The following is an 18080-nucleotide window of genomic DNA, read 5'->3' as shown; positions in this document are numbered from 1 at the left end:
CGACAGAGGGAGGGGAGTGTGGCCGGCGCGCGCGTGCGCCACCGCGCCACGCCACCTCTCTCCCTGCCTGCCTGCCCTCCCCTCCTCGCTCGATGCCCCGGACGACGCCACGCCTCCCCCCTGCTCTCTCTCACTCTCCCTCGGCTCTCCCCTCCTCTCCCTCGCTCTCTCTCTCACACGGCCGAACACCACCGTCGCCGCCGTTCGCCATAGCAGCCGTCTCCGGCCACCCCTCGCTCCCCCGACTAGCTCAGCGGCTCCGCCTCGACCTCCTCTTCCTCCCCACCGCTCCACGGGTCTCCGGAAGCCCTGCATCGCCGCCACGTCGCCGTTCCCCTCCTCGGGCTCCGACCACCGTCGCCGTCGATTCGCCGTCTCCAGCGCGTCCCCGAGCCCGCTTCGACGCCCACTGCAACCGCGGTGAGCTACGCCACCGTTTCCCCCTCTTCTCCCCCCTCGTTCCCTCACCGTAGCCTCCTCCCCACCACGGCGGAACCTCCGCCGTCGCCGAGCTCGCCGTCGACGCAGCTGGGGTGACCATTTGGTCACCCCGGCGAGTCCAACGAGTTCGTAAGGCTCCATAGAGCATCCCTAGCGCCTCGCTTCGCTCGCCTTCGAGCTCCAATCCCGTTTCCGTGCACGACCAAACCCCGGCGGCCGCAGCCGAGCTCGCCGCCGTCGACTCCGGCCACCTCAGGCACGGCCACCACCACCGTTCGACGCGCGGGAGCAAGGGCTCTCCAACGAGCCCAAGCACAGCCTCGCCCGTGCCCTGTAGCGCGATCCTGCATCACGCCGCCGTCTCGGACCTCGCCGGCGTCATGTCGCCGGTGGGGTTTGACTTGTCCGACCTGGGGTTTGACCCCCCAGGGTCACTGACGCGTGGGCCCCGTCGGCCAGGTGGACATCATTAGCGCTAACCACTGTTAGTTAACCCCCTGACACTGACCAGTGGGCCCCAGCGCCACTAACCCCTAATTAGGATTAATTTAATCCTGTTAAACCCCCCCTGTCACTGATGTGTGGACCCCACACGTCAGGTTTGACTCCAGCCAGCCACAGTTGACCACTGACGTCATGCTGGCGCAATATTTATATTTCTGGATTTAATTTAAATCAGGAAATTCCAGAATATTATTTAAACTTCAAAAATTCATAACTTTTATTCTGTAACTCCAAATTGGACAAATTATATATGAAAAATGATCAGAAAAATCCAATCTATCCATCTGTACTATTTTCATGCATGATCAAACAAGTTAAATTGATGTTTTAAGCAGAACAAGGAAAAGCACTTTAAAAGGCCATGTTTGAGTTTGAAATTTGAATCTTTGATTCAAATTGGTTCAAACCCTTCTGGTTTTAGTCGCATTAGCCCAACACATTCATATTGCCATGTTTCATGCATGCATCATATTGTTGCACATTGTTTGGTGATGGTTGTGTATCGATGTCCTTTGCGACAGGTTCTGCCTCCGAGGAGTACCGTGATTACCCTAACGAAGAACCGTATCAGTGCATCGAACCATCAGGCAAGCAACCAACCATTTGATCATATCGATACAATCCCATGTTCTCGCTCCTGCTCTCTTTTACTGCATTAAGACAACGCGTTTCAAACTGCTGTGTGCTACGGTAGTTGAACCCATTTCCTCTGCATGACCTGTCATTGCCACAGTAACTAGATGAAACCCACTAGCATGTGTAGGAGTTGATTGAGCCATATGTATGTGTTGTTCCTACCTTGCTATGCCTGCTATGCTTAGAGTCGTGTCAGGTCTGGTTCATCTGGGTGATGGCTAGAGTGAAATGATTATGTCGGAAATGAGAGTGGTGTGGCGAACACGATTTGGTAAAGGTATCGATGAGAGGCCATGTAGGAGTACATGGTGGGTTGTTTCATTGAAGCCGACCTTAAGCACTGAGATCTGTATGTGTGATTTAAGAATCAGCTACTACCATGCATTGGGCCCGAAACCAATGGACCCTCTCGGCTTCTTATTCACCCTAGTTCTCCGTCCAGGAGTTGCAAGTAGTTTCTGGTGTTTGTAGCCTACTGGAGGCCGTGGACAGCGCTGACCGCAGGGGTGGGCTGTGATGCGGTAGGTACGTGGCCGGGTGTACTGAATACCCGTTAGGTATCTCGGGAACCCTGTTCACATCGTTCGGGGCCGTATGGGAAACCTCGGCCGGACTCCCTGCGGATGGAACCTGAATAGGCGATAAACCTGGACTGGAGGCTTAGGTGATTAGGTAGGTCGTGGCCGACACCCACGTTGGGCTTCCGCTTGAAGGTTGCCGAGTACATGTCGTGTAAACGACGGTAAGTGGTGAGAGCGTGTATGAAGAAGTACACCCCTGCAGGGTTAACATGATCTATTCGAATAGCCGCGTCCGCGGTAAAGGACTACTTGGTTGCCTATACAGTTCATAGACAAGTAAATGGAAACTACTAAAAGCCTCAAGATAAGTGTGAGTGCCGAGGATGGCTCTTCCGTAGGAAGACGGAGGTGGATCCTCGGTAGTGTATTGAAGTGGTGAGTAGTGGACTCGTGTGCGCAAAACATTTCAAGTTGGAGTATCGTAGGATAGCCTAGCCAAGAGTCAAAGCTGGCTTGCTGCAATAACTCCACCAACCCTTCTTGATACTATGCATGTATGTAGGATCTGATGTAAGTCTTGCTGAGTACTTTTGTACTCATGTTGCTATAATCTACATTTTTACAGAAGACGCTGCAACCCCTTCTGATGGGTTCTATGTAGACGTTGACATCAACGAGTAGGCTAAAGACCCAGGTGGTGACCCTGAGCTTGTGATGGACCACGTAGTATAGCTAGGCTTTCCAAGCCTCTTTTATTTTACTAGTTGTCTGTACCCAGACAATGTACTTCCGCTGCTGGCTTGTATGACTGTATGACTTGTATGTTGGGTCGTGAGACCCGTACCTTTGTGTATGATATGTATGGCTCCCTGAGCCTTAAATAAAGTACTTGTGTCATAGAGTCATGTTGTGATGCTTCGTTGTATTTGCACATATCGAGCATATTGTGTGTATGATTGAAATGCTTGGTATGTGTGGGATCTGACTATCTAGTTGTTTATCTTTAGTAGCCTCTCTTACCGGGAAATGTCTCCTAGTGTTACCGCTGAGCCATGGTAGCTTGCTACTGCTCTGGAACACTTAGGCTGGCCGGCATGTGTCCTTCTTCGTTCCTGTGTCTGTCCCTTCGGGGAAATGTCACGCTTTGAGTACCGGAGTCCTGTTAGCCCGCTACAGCCCGGTTTACCGGAGTCCTGCTAGCCCAGTGCTACAGCCCGGACCCGCTTGCTGATGACCGACACGTTCGAAGCTGGGTCATGGATGCCTGTCCCTGTAAGTCTGTGCCACTTTGGGTTTACGACTAGTCATGTCAGCCCGGGCTCTTTATCATATGGATGCTAGCGACACTATCATATACGTGAGCCAAAAGGCGCAAACGGTCCCGGGCAAAGGTAAGGCGACACTCGTGGGGATACCGTGCGTGAGGCCGCAAAGTGATATGAGGTGTTACCAGCTAGATCGATGTGACATCGAGTCGGGGTCCTGACAGCGTTGGCATCAGAGCCGGACTGCCTGTAGGTTCTCCAAGCCAAACTGGTCGATGTTGAGTCTAGAAATTCTTTAGTTATATGTAGGGGAATTGGTTGTGGGTTGGAACGTAAGGCTCTTTTACTCCTTTATCTTATGACATTCTGATCTGAGTCAGTCCATTCCTCCACCGGGGGTTAAGGAATTAGGATCTATACTCTCTATCAGGATCACGTGTTACTAATCAGTAGTACCTTATAAGTTTGATGGATACAAGCCTAGTTCAGTTCTACTACCACATTATGTTGTTAGAATGGTTTCAGAACTTTGATATGATGATGTTGAGTGTGTACGAAATCCTTTGTCAAATGTCTCAAAATCCTTCTTGAGCATTTACAGCTGTTATGCTGCCGAAATTTTGCTGGAAATTCTAATGCCTTTGCATTATGATTGTGCTTTCAGATGGCCACTCGCGACCTCAATCAAGTGGTTCGCCTGACTCGATGCCTAGATGTACCCGGCCATACCGCCAAGTTGGTCAGGGTAATGACTGAGGCTGGATACCGCTGGTATCCTGAGTACACGGTCGAAGAGCAATTCCGAGACTTTAATCAAAGCCAGTATCTCTGCACTGTCAGGATATTTCCATCTTATCCTGGGTCCACCGAGCCCCTTCACTGCTCTTATGGACTCGGGGTTACTATTGAGATGGCTGTGCAGGACGCCGCCTACTCTATGATGACCATTATGCGAGTCAGATCTGGTTTATTTCGGGACTCTAATTTCCGGTATATGCCAGGATCACTTCCGGGAGCACAAGGGTATCTCCAAGCTATCTATGCTGACCCCACTCAGGAGGATTCACGGACTCGCACCACTGCTGAGATGCTCGAGGATAAGGACCGTGAAAATCGGGCCTTGAGGTTAGAGCTCTTCAATACCCGTGCTGACCACTGGGCCACCTTGACTCGGTTCGCACCGGCGGTGCAAGCTAGATATTCAGATATGCGCGATCTCTATCCTGTGAGATCTGCTCTGCCAGACGTGATGGTTTGGCGTGATGTAGGAGGCATCACCCCACCTCGCGGTCCCCGCAGGCCACCGTCTGTTGGTCCAAGACCTCATCCTAGCCCCTATGGTCCACAAGCTCCGCGAGATCGTCTGTTTCCGGATGATCATGTTGAGCTTCCAGGCTATGGAGGTGACTTTTACGAGGACTACTACGGATCAGTCTGAGTTAGTGGTAGTATCACTAGTTCGCACTAGCTTGTCGTCTATCGTCCCGCGTGACTCGTGGGATATGACCTAGTTTGTACTCTTTCCGGAGGTGTAGAAAAATAATGTATAGGAGCTTGGAATGCCTCCGATGAGATGTAATCCTCTTTTCACCGTAATAGTACTTTGTTTGGTCTTGTACTAAACCCTGTATGGTGTGTATGACGATGGAATAAAAGAAGCAGTTTCTGTATCTACCATGTCATACGGATGATCATCTTGCATTTCGAGTTATTCCTTACATTTTTATCCTTTGTCGGAATTTTAACATTCTGACTAAATCATTGTCTTGTTTACCTAGGATGGTCAACACGCGCGCTAACGCTGCTTCTCAAGAGCAGGCCGAAGGCAGTGAAGGTAGGAATGAAAATCTGCCTCATCCTCCTTCCCTAGCCGAGGTTATGATGGAAGCTGAGAGAAACAAGCGGGAGACCAACCGTTTGTTGGAGCGTATTGAACAGAACACGGCACACCATCAGAGGACTAACGTGGTGTCACTCAGTGATTTTATCAAATTACATCCACCCACGTTCCACCACTCCGTCGAGCCTCTCGACGCTGATGACTGGCTTCGCAGTATTGCTCACAAACTGCGTTCCGCGCTGGTAGCGGAGGCTGACAAGGTCACCTTTGCTGCATATCATCTTGAAGGCCCCGCCAGTCTATGGTGGGAAAATTATGGAGCTATGCGCCCGGTGGGCCATGTCACTACTTGGGCTGAGTTCAGCGAGGCTTTCCGTGAACATCACATTCCGGAGGGTCTCATGGACCGTAAACGTGAGGAATTTTGCAGTTTCACCCAAGGCCGACTTTCTGTGGATGTTTACAGAAGGGAGTTTGGTAACCTCGCACGATATGCAACCGAGGAAGTTTCTACTGACGCCAAGAAGCAAGCAAGGTTCCGTAAGGGCCTTAGTCCTGAGCTTCGCCGTGACCTCCGTCTGCATGAGTGCACATCTTTTCAGAAACTTGTCAACAAAGCCATCAGTGCTGAAACTGGTCAGACTGACTATGACGCAACACGCAAGCATGGCCGTGATATGGGTTCCTCGTCCGGTGCTGGTCCTCAGAAGCGCCGCGTGTGGGTACCCAACACCGCCCTGCCATCCAGGTTCACACCGAGGCCATCCTTCCAGGCGCCTCGCCCCGTTCAACAGTCTGCACCGGCCAAGCCCTATGGGGGTCCAACCAACAATGCTCCTCCACGTACTAGTTCCGTGACTTGTTTGAAGTGTGGGGAATCTGGCCACTATATGCGTGAGTGTCCCCAGACCAACCCCAATCAATCTGCTAAAGCTGTTGGCCGTGGCAAGCCGACAGGAAAAATATTCCACGCCAAGCCGGTCACCGCCTCACGTGGCCATGTCAACTGTATCTCTGCCGAAGAAGCTTAAGAGGATCCCAACGTCGTTCTCGGTACGCTTCTTGTCAATTGCCACCCGGCATCTGTTCTTTTCGATACAGGAGCCTCTCATTCTTTTATATCTGAAAATTATGCTCGTTTGCATAACGTCGCATTCGGTGATATGCCAACCTCTATGGTAATTCAAACTCCGGGATCCAAATGGCAAACTTCTAGAGTAAGCCATGGAAATGAAATCCAAGTCGACAGACTTGTTTTCCTTGCCTCTTTGATAGCCCTTAAATTTTCAGATATTAATATCATTTTGGGTATGGACTGGATGTCAGCTCATCATGCCAAAATTGATTGCTTCTCTAGGACTGTTCAACTCACTCACCCTTCGGGCAAGATAGTCAATGTCTTGACCCGATTAGCCAAGCGACAATTATATTCTCTTAACGCCAGCCCTTTGCCAGACCTTGAGGACGTTCCGGTAGTCCGTGACTTTCCGGATGTTTTCCCAGAGGAATTGCCAGGTGTTCCACCTGACAGGGATGTTGAGTTCGTAATAGACCTCATTCCAGGAACCGTTCCGATTGCTAGAAGACCTTGTAAGATGGCACCCCTAGAACTAGCCGAGCGTAAGAAACAACTTGATGAGTCCTTGAAAAAGGGTTTCATCCGACCTAGCTCTTCTCCGTGGGCTTGCCCCGTCCTATTCGTCAGGAAGAAGGATGGTACGGACCGGATGGTTGTAGATTACCGACCTGTCAATTTGGTCACAATCAGAAACAAATATCCACTTCCCAGGATCAACGATCTGTATGATCAGCTCGCTGGATCCTCAGTCTTCTCCAAGATGGATTTGAGGTTGGGCTACCATCAAATCAAAATCAGAAACGGGGACGTTCCTAAAACGGCCTTTGTTACTCGTTATGGCCAATACGAGTACACCGTCATGTCCTTCGGATTAACCAACGCTCCAGCCACCTTTTCTCGGTTAATGAACTCAATCTTCATGGAGTATTTGGATAAATTCGTCGTGGTTTACCTCGATGATATACTCATCTACTCCAAAAACGAGGAAGAGCATGCCGAACATCTAAGGCTAGTGTTGAAGAAACTTCGAGGGCATCGCCTTTATGCCAAATTTTCTAAATGTGAATTCTGGTTGCCAGAAGTGACCTACCTGGGTCATGTAATATCTGGTAAAGGTATTGCTGTTAACCCTGAGCGAGTTCAAGCCGTCCTTAATTGGACTCCACCTGAATCGGTCAAGCAAGTTCGGAGCTTTCTGGGCTTAGCGAGCTATTGTCGTCGCTTTGTCGAGAACTTCTCCAAAGTTGCCAAACCTCTAACCGAACTCCTCAAGAAAGATAAGAAGTTCGAATGGACTCCACAATGTGAGCACAGCTTTCAGGAACTGAAAAGACGCCTGACTTCTGCTCCCGTACTGGTACCGCCAGACTTCTCCAAAGACTTTGTTATCTACTGCGACGCCTCGTGACAAGGACTAGGTTGCATCCTTATGCAAGATCGACATGTAATTGCCTACGCTTCACGGCAATTGCACCCACATGAGGAGAATTATCCTACCCATGATCTAGAGCTTGCAGCCGTAGTCTATGCACTTAAGACCTGGCGACATTACCTCCTCGGTAATCGTTGCGAAATATTCACTGATCACCAAAGCCTGAAGTACATTTTCACCCAACCAGATCTGAATCTCAGGCAAAGTCGTTGGGTTGAATTGATCACAGATTTCGATTTAGGAATAACCTACACCCCAGGGAAAGCCAACGTCATGGCTGATGCGCTAAGTCGTAAATCTTATTGTAACAATCTGATGTTACAACAAAGTCAACCGCTTCTCCATGAGGAATTTCGGAAGCTTAACCTTCACATTGTTCCTCAAGGTTTTCTTTCCACCTTGGTGGCAAAACCTACCCTTACGGATCAGATTATCAAAGCACAGAAGGTAGATCCGGGAATCTCCCGCATCAAGAGAAACATTCAGGAAGGAATTGCGAATTGCTTCTCCATTAATGATCAAGGGGTCGTATACTTCGGGAATCGGCTAGTGGTTCCCAAAGTGCGAAACCTGAGGCGTTTGATCCTTAAGGAAGCTCATGAATCTCCTCTCACCATTCATCCCGGTAGTACTAAGATGTATCAGGACCTACACCAGAGGTTCTGGTGGACTAGGATGAAGAGAGAAATTGCTCAGTATATTGCAAATTGCGACGTCTGTCGTCGTGTTAAAGCAGAGCACCAACGGCCTGCTGGCACCCTTCAAACCTTAGCTATTCCTGAATGGAAATGGGATAAAATTGGTATGGATTTCATTACCGGTTTTCCCAGGACCAAGAGAGGGAATAATGCTATCTTCGTCGTGGTCGATCGTCTTTCCAAAGTAGCCCATTTCTTACCTGTTCGCGAGAGTATAACCGCTAGCCAGCTGGCAGACTTATACATCTCCCGAATAGTGTCCCTCCATGGTGTTCCTTTGGAAATTAACTCGGATCGAGGAAGTCTTTTCACCTCTCGATTTTGGGAAAGTTTCCAAAATGCTATGGGAACCCGTCTCTCCTTTAGCACCGCTTTCCACCCTTAGTCAAGTGGTCAAGTGGAACGTGTCAACCAGATTCTAGAAGACATGCTTCGAGCCTCTGTTATCTCATTCGGAATGGACTGGGAGAAGTGCCTTCCATTTGCCGAATTCGCTTACAACAACAGCTATCAATCTAGCTTGGGTAAAGCCCCTTTTGAAGTTCTCTATGGACGACGGTGTCGAACACCCCTGAACTGGTCAGAGACCGGGGAAAGACAATTCTTTGGCCCGGACATGATTCAGGAAGCAGAAGAACAAGTTCGCATCGTTCGTGAAAAGTTGAAAACAGCCCAATCTCGTCAAAAGAGTCAATATGACCGAAAACATAAGGCTATGACTTTCGAGGTTGAAGAGAAGGCTTATCTTCGGGTCACCCCTCTGAAGGGAACCCATCGTTTCGGTATCAAAGGCAAATTGGCTCCTCGTTACATTGGACCTTTTCGCATTCTTGCCAAACGAGGAGAAGTTGCCTACCAGTTGGAACTACCTCTGCACCTCTCCAAAGTCCACGATGTCTTCCACGTTTCTCAACTCAGGCGTTGCTTCTCGGATCCTATCCGTGAAGTGGACCACGAAACGCTTGATCTTCAAGATAATCTTACATATCGAGAGTACCCCATTCGTGTCCTCAATCAGGCCGAGCGTACCACTCGACGTCAGAACATCAAGTTCCTCAAAGTTCAGTGGTCGCACCATTCTGAGGATGAAGCAACTTGGGAAAGGGAGGATCGTATTCGACTCGAGTATCCCGCCTTCTTCCCGGAGGAAACCAAATCTCGGGACGAGATTCTTTTGAGTGGGGGTGAGTTGTCACACCCTAGCTAGTCATACATTAGAGTGTTGCATCATGTTTACTCTTTCATCAGAAACTTGAAATGGGGATCTGTGAAACCCTCAGAATCATTTTGAAAATGACCCAAATAAAAATTTCTCCAAAAGGGTCCAAGAAAATGCTCATGTTGCTCTCTGAAAATATTGGGCAGAGATAAAAATCAAACCAATATTTTTAAGAGCTCATAGGTATTTATTTTGGGCATTTGGAATTAATGCATAAATATTTGCATTGGAAATATATTAATTATATATATTAATATATGTCCAAATATTATGCCATTATAAAGGAGCTCTGGAATAATATATCTAGCTCCTGCAAAAATTGGCATAAGTTAAATAAATGATTTAATATATTATTTAAATCAAAACAAATGTCAGAAATTAGAAAACAGAAAAATAAATAAAGGGAGAAACTTACCTGGGCTCCTCCCTGTGCGGCCCAGCCAGCTGGTCGGCCCAGCCAGCAGGCGGCCCAGCCCGCCTCCCTCCTCTGTCGTCTTCGTCCTCGACAGAGGGAGGGGAGTGTGGCCGGCGCGCGCGCGCGCCACCATGCCACGCCACCTCTCTCCCTGCCTGCCTGCCCTCCCCTCCTCGCTCGATGCCCCGGACGACGCCACGCCTCCCCCTGCTCTCTCTCACTCTCCCTCGGCTCTCCCCTCCTCTCCCTCGCTCTCTCTCTCACACGGCCGAACACCACCGTCGCCGCCGTTCGCCATAGCAGCCGTCTCCGGCCACCCCTCGCTCCCCCGACTAGCTCAGCGGCTCAGCGGCTCCGCCTCGACCTCCTCTTCCTCCCCACCGCTCCACGGGTCTCCGGAAGCCCTGCATCGCCGCCACGTCGCCGTTCCCCTCCTCGGGCTCCGACCACCGTCGCCGTCGATTCGCCGTCTCCAGCGCGTCCCCGAGCCCGCTTCGACGCCCACTGCAACCGCGGTGAGCTACGCCACCGTTTCCCCCTCTTCTCCCCCCTCGTTCTCTCACCGTAGCCTCCTCCCCACCACGGCGGAACCTCCGCCGTTGCCGAGCTCACCGTCGACGCGGCTCCGGTGACCATTTGGTCACCCTGGCGAGTCCAACGAGTTCGTAAGGCTCCATAGAGCATCCCTAGCGCCTCGCTTCGCTCGCCTTCGAGCTCCAACCCCGTTTCCGTGCACGACCGAACCCCGGCGGCCGCAGCCGAGCTCGCTGCCGTCGACTCCGGCCACCTCAGGCACGGCCACCACCACCATTCGACGCGCGGGAGCAAGGGCTCTCCAACGAGCCCAAGCACAGCCTCGCCTGTGCCCTGTAGCGCGATCCCGCATCACGCCGCCATCTCGGACCTCGTCGGCGTCATGTCGCCGGTGGGGTTTGACTTGTCCGACCTGGGGTTTGACCCCCCAGGGTCACTGACGCGTGGGCCCCGTCGGCCAGGTGGACATCATTAGCGCTAACCACTGTTAGTTAACCCCCTGACACTGACCAGTGGGCCCCAGCGCCACTAACCCCTAATTAGGATTAATTTAATCCTGTTAAACCCCCCCTGTCACTGACGTGTGGACCCCACACGTCAGGTTTCACTCCAGCCAGCCACAGTTGACCACTGACGTCATGCTGACATCATGCTGGCGCAATATTTATATTTCTGGATTTAATTTAAATCAGGAAATTCCAGAATATTATTTAAACTTCAAAAATTCATAACTTTTATTCTGTAACTCCAAATTGGACAAATTATATATGAAAAATGATCAGAAAAATCCAATCTATCCATCTGTACTATTTTCATGCATGATCAAACAAGTTAAATTGATGTTTTAAGCAGAACAAGGAAAAGCACTTTAAAAGGCCATGTTTGAGTTTGAAATTTGAATCTTTGATTCAAATTTGTTCAAACCCTTCTGGTTTTAGTCGCATTAGCCCAACACATTCATATTGCCATGTTTCATGCATGCATCATATTGTTGCACATTGTTTGGTGATGGTTGTGTATCGATGTCCTTTGCGACAGGTTCTGCCTCCGAGGAGTACCGTGATTACCCTAACGAAGAACCGTATCAGTGCATCGAACCATCAGGCAAGCAACCAACCATTTGATCATATCGATACAATCCCATGTTCTCGCTCCTGCTCTCTTTTACTGCATTAAGACAACGCGTTTCAAACTGCTGTGTGCTACGGTAGTTGAACCCATTTCCTCTGCATGACCTGTCATTGCCACAGTAACTAGATGAAACCCACTAGCATGTGTAGGAGTTGATTGAGCCATATGTATGTGTTGTTCCTACCTTGCTATGGCTGCTATGCTTAGAGTCATGTCAGGTCTGGTTCATCTGGGTGATGGGCTAGAGTGAAATGATTATGTCGGTAATGAGAGTGGTGTGGTGAACACGATTTGGTAAAGGTATCGATGAGAGGCCATGTAGGAGTACATGGTGGGTTGTTTCATTGAAGCCGACCTTAAGCACTGAGATCTGTATGTGTGATTTAAGAATCAGCTACTACCATGCATTGGGCCCGAAACCAATGGACCCTCTCGGCTTCTTATTCACCCTAGTTCTCCGTCCAGGAGTTGCAAGTAGTTTCTGGTGTTTGTAGCCTACTGGAGGCCGTGGACAGCGCTGACCGTAGGGGTGGGCTGTGATGCGGTAGGTACGTGGCACGGTGTACCGAATACCCGTTAGGTATTTCGGGAACCCTGTTCACATCGTTCGGGGCCGTATGGGAAACCTCGGCCGGACTCCCTGCGGATGGAACCTGGATAGGCGATAAACCTGGACTGGAGGCTTAGGTGATTAGGTAGGTCGTGGCCGACACCCACGTTGGGCTTCCGCTTGAAGGTTGCCGAGTACATGTCGTGTAAACGACGGTAAGTGGTGAGAGCGTGTATGAAGGAGTACACCCCAGCAGGGTTAACATGATCTATTCGAATAGCCGCGTCCGCGGTAAAGGACTACTTGGTTGCCTATACAGTTCATAGACAAGTAAATGGAAACTGTTAAAAGCCTCAAGATAAGTGTGAGTGCCGAGGATGGCTCTTCCGCAGGGAGACGGAGGTGGATCCTCGGTAGTGTATTGAAGTGGTGAGTAGTGGACTCGTGTGCGCAAAACCATTTCAAGTTGGAGTATCGTAGGATAGTCTAGCCAAGAGTCAAAGCTGGCTTGCTGCAATAACTCCACCAACCCTTCTTGATAATATGCATGTATATAGGATCTGATGTAAGTCTTGCTGAGTACCTTTGTACTCATGTTGCTATAATCTACATTTTACAGAAGACGCTGCAACCCCTTCTGATGGGTTCTATGTAGACGTTGACATCAACGAGTAGGCTAAAGACCCAGGTGGTGACCCTGAGCTTGTGAAGGACCTTGTAGTATAGCTAGGCTTCCCAAGCCTCTTTTATTTTACTAGTTGTCTGTACTCAGACAAGTTACTTCCGCTGCTGGTTTGTATGACTGTATGACTTGAATGTTGGGTCGTGTGACCCGTACCTTTGTGTATGTTATGTATGGCTCCCTGAGCCTTAAATAAAGTACTTGTGTCTTAGAGTCATGTTGTGATGCTTCGTTGTATTTGCACATATTGAGCATATTGTGTGTATGATTGAAATGCTTGGTATGTGTGGGATCTGACTATCTAGTTGTTTATCTTTAGTAGCCTCTCTTACCGGGAAATGTCTCCTAGTGTTACCGCTGAGCCATGGTAGCTTGCTACTGCTCTGGAACACTTAGGCTGGCCGGCATGTGTCCTTCTTCGTTCCTGTGTCTGTCCCTTCGGGGAAATGTCACGCTTTGAGTACCGGAGTCCTGTTAGCCCGCTACAGCCCGGTTTACCGGAGTCCTGCTAGCCCAGTGCTACAGCCCGGACCCACTTGCTGATGACCGACACGTTCGAAGCTGGGTCATGGATGCCTGTCCCTGTAAGTCTGTGCCACTTTGGGTTTACGACTAGTCATGTCAGCCCGGGCTCTTTATCATATGGATGCTAGCGACACTATCATATACGTGAGCCAAAAGGCGCAAACGGTCCCGGGCAAAGGTAAGGCGACACCCGTGGGGATACCGTGCGTGAGGCCGCAAAGTGATATGAGGTGTTACCAGCTAGATCGATGTGACATTGAGTCGGGGTCCTGACAGGGACGGCGACTTGCGCACTTCATTCATCAGGTAGTGTGGCACGGATGAAACACCGGTGCAGAACGTTGCCAGCACATGCTCCGTACTCATAGTATAACGCCTCATTTGTAATGAACAATTGTCCTGCGAAACAATACTACATGCCCAAGTAACTGCTCGCAGACAAATTAATAGGTACTGATAAAATAAACTGAATAAATAGCACCTGATACATTTGGACAACCGATGTGAAACGTCTAAGAGAATTTGATCAGGATGTCTTGCTAACCGTCTCTAATGCACATCAGTGCAACCTGACGCATGTGGACTGTATTGCTGCCACCACTTCTGATCAGTGTAGGAGACTGGTAATCGGAGTCACTTTGTCCATACACATCAATTTACTGACAAAAATCTCGCATGTACATTAATCCGCCCGGATGCACATTAGTCCTTCCTATGGTTGATCCTTTGATTACTAAAATTGCTATCTGTCAGTCCAGCTTAGATCCTTCATCACGTGATCCTTCTGATACTCATGCGCGTACTGCTTCAAGGATCGGTAGTACTCCTGCAGAACGACCTAACTGATTGACAAATCGCTCTGCCTTAAAATTGTCTTCATGGTCTTGCTTTATCCTGACACAACGTACGGCGGTTAAGGGCGAGTTTGGCGCCGCCGAATCGTCTAAATCCGTGTGCACGCCAGGGTCCTTCTCTAGGTCGTGGCCAGCTTGAACAAAATCGTCCGGGTCGAGTTGAGTTTTGACTTTTGCCTTTGGTTGTGCGTGTGCGGATCCAAACGGCAGTGTGGCCTCCTGATGAATAGTAGTACTACTTGCGACCATATAGCAGACCTTCTCAGATTCCCTCCCACAAATAGTAATAACAGTGATCTATCAAATCCCCTGATGAATTGCTGTATTGTCTTAGCCAGCGAAATTTTGCATGGCCGTGTAACCGGACAGATCTCACACTTCCGTAATGTGGGATAAGCAGTAATATTCGGTCGACCCGGACAGATTGCCCAATCACGTACGGAAACAACAACAGAAAGTTGAATTCAACGGATCATATAGGGTTGCATGCGGCGGCGCTTGCAACCCTAATCTTTTCAATCTTCAAACTTGAATACTGGGTTATCCTGCATGCTTTTCGTGATGGCGCTTTCTGACATGTCGCAAGTTTCTCAATCCCTGAAGAGATCCCTCAAAGAACTCAACACCACCGTGCGCAAGCCCCACGGTGGGCGCCAACTGTCGTGGAATTGTCACGTCAGATGTCCTAGTGTGAGGACTTAGTCATGAGACCAACGCATCTATGTGCTGGCTTGAGAGGGGTTAAGAGGAATCGAGAGACGTAACACGCAAGACAAGGATTGAGACAGCTTCGGGCCCCGAGAAACATCATCCGATAACAACCCTACATGCTGTTTGTGGCTAGGTCTTATTATCATCATCTGGGAGCCGCCGTAAACCGGCTCTCCTAGTTATGTCTAGCCCTCAGATTATCCTCCCCCCTCTTGGGGTGCCTGGCCCCTCCTTATATAAGTTGAAGGGGCGGGTTACATGTAGAGTCCTATTAGGATTAGGACTAGTCTACCTTCTAATACAAACCGGATACAAGTCCGGGTCTTAACTCCTTGTAAGGTAAATATTCTTCATGCCTTTCCTCTTTAAACCGGTCCACCATTAATATAAACCGGCCTTCTTTGCCTTGGGCCTTGGCATCCGTCTGTCCCGCCCGCCGGTTACAAGTAAGTCATAATGTTCAGGCAGGTTGGTTATAAACCGTTTAGTCAGGGCGGGTCGCTAGTGCATCGCCAAGTGTCAACCTGGTCTTAAGTAAACCGCCAAGTCCAGCCGAGTCATATTTCCGGCCGGATCATACCGCGGGGTATATCCCCAACATGAGCCCCCAGTTTAATTTGGATTTATCCATGTTAAACTGATCCTGTCAAACAAACACAAGAATAACTTTGACAAGTTGTACTCATGGTTAAAAATTCTTGTAAACCGGCACATGATCATCTCCTTCTTAATACATGCTCACGAACTTATAGCAAATCTCCTTTAGTAGATACGTTCGAACTTTGTGAATGCAAAAAATCTAGATACTTCTTTTGAGAAATCCAAGTCAATAAGCTAGCTTCAGAATCAATTTGCTGACATTGGTCTCTTATAGAGAAATATTGCAGAAAATAATCCACTTGAATCGGCTTCCAAAGCACCGGCTTAAAAAATATTGATCTTGAAATACTCATCTGACTTCCAGCCGGTTTGAAGATGTAAAAATTGTCGGTTTATCATTACTAAAATTGCTGGGTTATAAAACAGACGATGCCGGGTCATAATTGTTGTTGACACCGGGTCATGTAATTGATCTTCGTGATTGATTTATTCAAAACTGATAATTTGAAGACGTTCCTCCTTTATATGCATAATACCTGTAGCCCCCAAGTCTTAAGAAGAGAACATAGTGATAGCTTAAGACTTGCTTCAATATAAGTGTTGCATCCTTGAAGAAATCCGGGTTATTCATCTCAATCATTAGTCGTAAACTGAATATTCCACATATGTAGACCCCAAGTGCCGGGTTGTCATGCTTGCTGCAACCTGGAATTGTAAATTCCTGATGCTCAAAAAACTTCAACCAGTGTAGCCCCCAAGGGCCGGGTCATTATGCAATAATGAGCAGGGACTTTATAAATATGATCATGTAAATTTGAACAGCAATGTGTAGCCCCCAAGGGCCGGCTCAGTAAGATAATACATATACTTCATTGAAAATAGAATCATATGACGTAACCCCCATCATGGGGCTTGATCCCACGTCCACAAGGTTAAGAGCTTTGTGCTTTACCAACCGAACAATGGACCCTTCGAAATAATGGATTTAACTTGTGTACCTTGAATTGTAGACATGACCAATTGGTAGCCCCCAAGGGCCGACTCATTCTGATGTAATGGATCAGGTCTTTAATAAGGCCAGTAAAATGACTTTGCATTAGTCCCAAAGTGTCATGGTGCATGCTTGCAGCGACATGACACTTGCATATTTATGTAAGCTTAACTTGAATAATGTAGCCCCCAAGTACCGGGTTGTAAGCCTACAGCGACTCGGGACTATTCCTTAAATTTGAGAATAAATTATATCCATTGATGAAATAATATCCATTGCGCTGAAGCGACTTTGAAAACCTGGTTATCCATAATAAAAATCCAGCCATGTTGGCTATTAAAGATTTAAATAATATACCCAATGATTTATAAGCGCATGATTCCCTTTGTGCAATCCAACATATAATGGTGTTTCAAACCAAGAAGGGAGCCCCCATGTGATATATTTTGAACCATCAAGGCTGGGTACCTATGTTTGAGTTGTGTTGTGCAACAGACCCTATTTGGCCCCCTTAACCCGGGCATTAAGCCTCCAAGTAGGTCAGAGCTATGTTCATATGAAGTTATAATATTGGCTTGATAGCTAGATTGCTCAAGTAATCTAAGCTATGCTCTTATGAAATTATAATATTGGGTTGATAGCCGGATTAAACAGAGTTTTGCTCTTATAGTGTGGGCTTGATAGCCGGGTTACCGAGGTAAACAGAGATGTGCTCTTATGATATGGGCTTGATAGCCGGATTATCGAGGTAACTAGAGTTGTGCTCTTATGATATGGGCTTGATAGCCGGATTACTGAGGTAACCAGAGCTATGCTCTTATGATATGGGCTTGATAGCCGGATTACCGAGGTAACCAGAGCTGTGCTCTCTTATGATATGGGCTTCATAGTTGGATTACCAAGGTAACCAGAGCTGTGCTCTTATGATATTAGCTTGATAGCCGGATTATCGAGGTAACCAGAGTTGTGCTCTTATGATATGGGCTTCATAGCCGGATTACCGAGGTAACCAGAGCTGTCCTCTTACGATATGGGCTTGATAGCCGGATTACCGAGGTAACCAGAGCTATGCTCTTATGATATGATCTTGATAGCCGGATCAAGAGGTGTAGCTATGGTTCGAATACAACCAAGCCCCCAGGTGATATTGTGAGCTGTGCTCAAGGGGAACCTATATTTGAGCTGTGCTTTTGCAACAGACTCTCTTTACCCCTTTAATTTTTCCTGTGAACACGAACTTGCGAGAGATTAATTCTTTTTGAACCGGAAATTCTTAAACCGGATACTGAGAACTTCAAAGCTATGTGGGAGACAGATTTCCCTTAAACCGGATTGTAAACCAAATATTTGAGAGCTTCAGTGAGACTGACTTTCCTTGAGCCGATTTTTAAACTGGATATTTGAGAGCTTCAGTTATACTGACTTCTCTTGAGCCGGATTTTAAACCGGAATC

General features: G+C 48.3%; 1 protein-coding gene across 1 annotated transcript in view; it reads left to right on the top strand.

The window, feature by feature from the left end:
* The window catches only part of LOC119339205 (probable 2-oxoglutarate-dependent dioxygenase At3g50210), a 62191-nt gene that overhangs the window by 25037 nt on the left and 19074 nt on the right, over positions 1 to 18080 (top strand). Inside the window, exon 4 of the mRNA XM_037611344.1 lies at positions 5197 to 5201. Within this exon, the coding sequence (XP_037467241.1) occupies positions 5197 to 5201 (5 nt within the window). The remainder of the gene's footprint in view (positions 1 to 5196; positions 5202 to 18080) is intronic.

Source organism: Triticum dicoccoides, chromosome 7B, assembly GCF_002162155.2.
Source record: "Triticum dicoccoides isolate Atlit2015 ecotype Zavitan chromosome 7B, WEW_v2.0, whole genome shotgun sequence".
In the NCBI taxonomy this organism is placed as follows: Eukaryota; Viridiplantae; Streptophyta; class Magnoliopsida; order Poales; family Poaceae; genus Triticum; species Triticum dicoccoides.
Note: the sequence above shows the minus strand (reverse complement) of the source record. Positions and strands in the feature narration are given on the sequence as shown.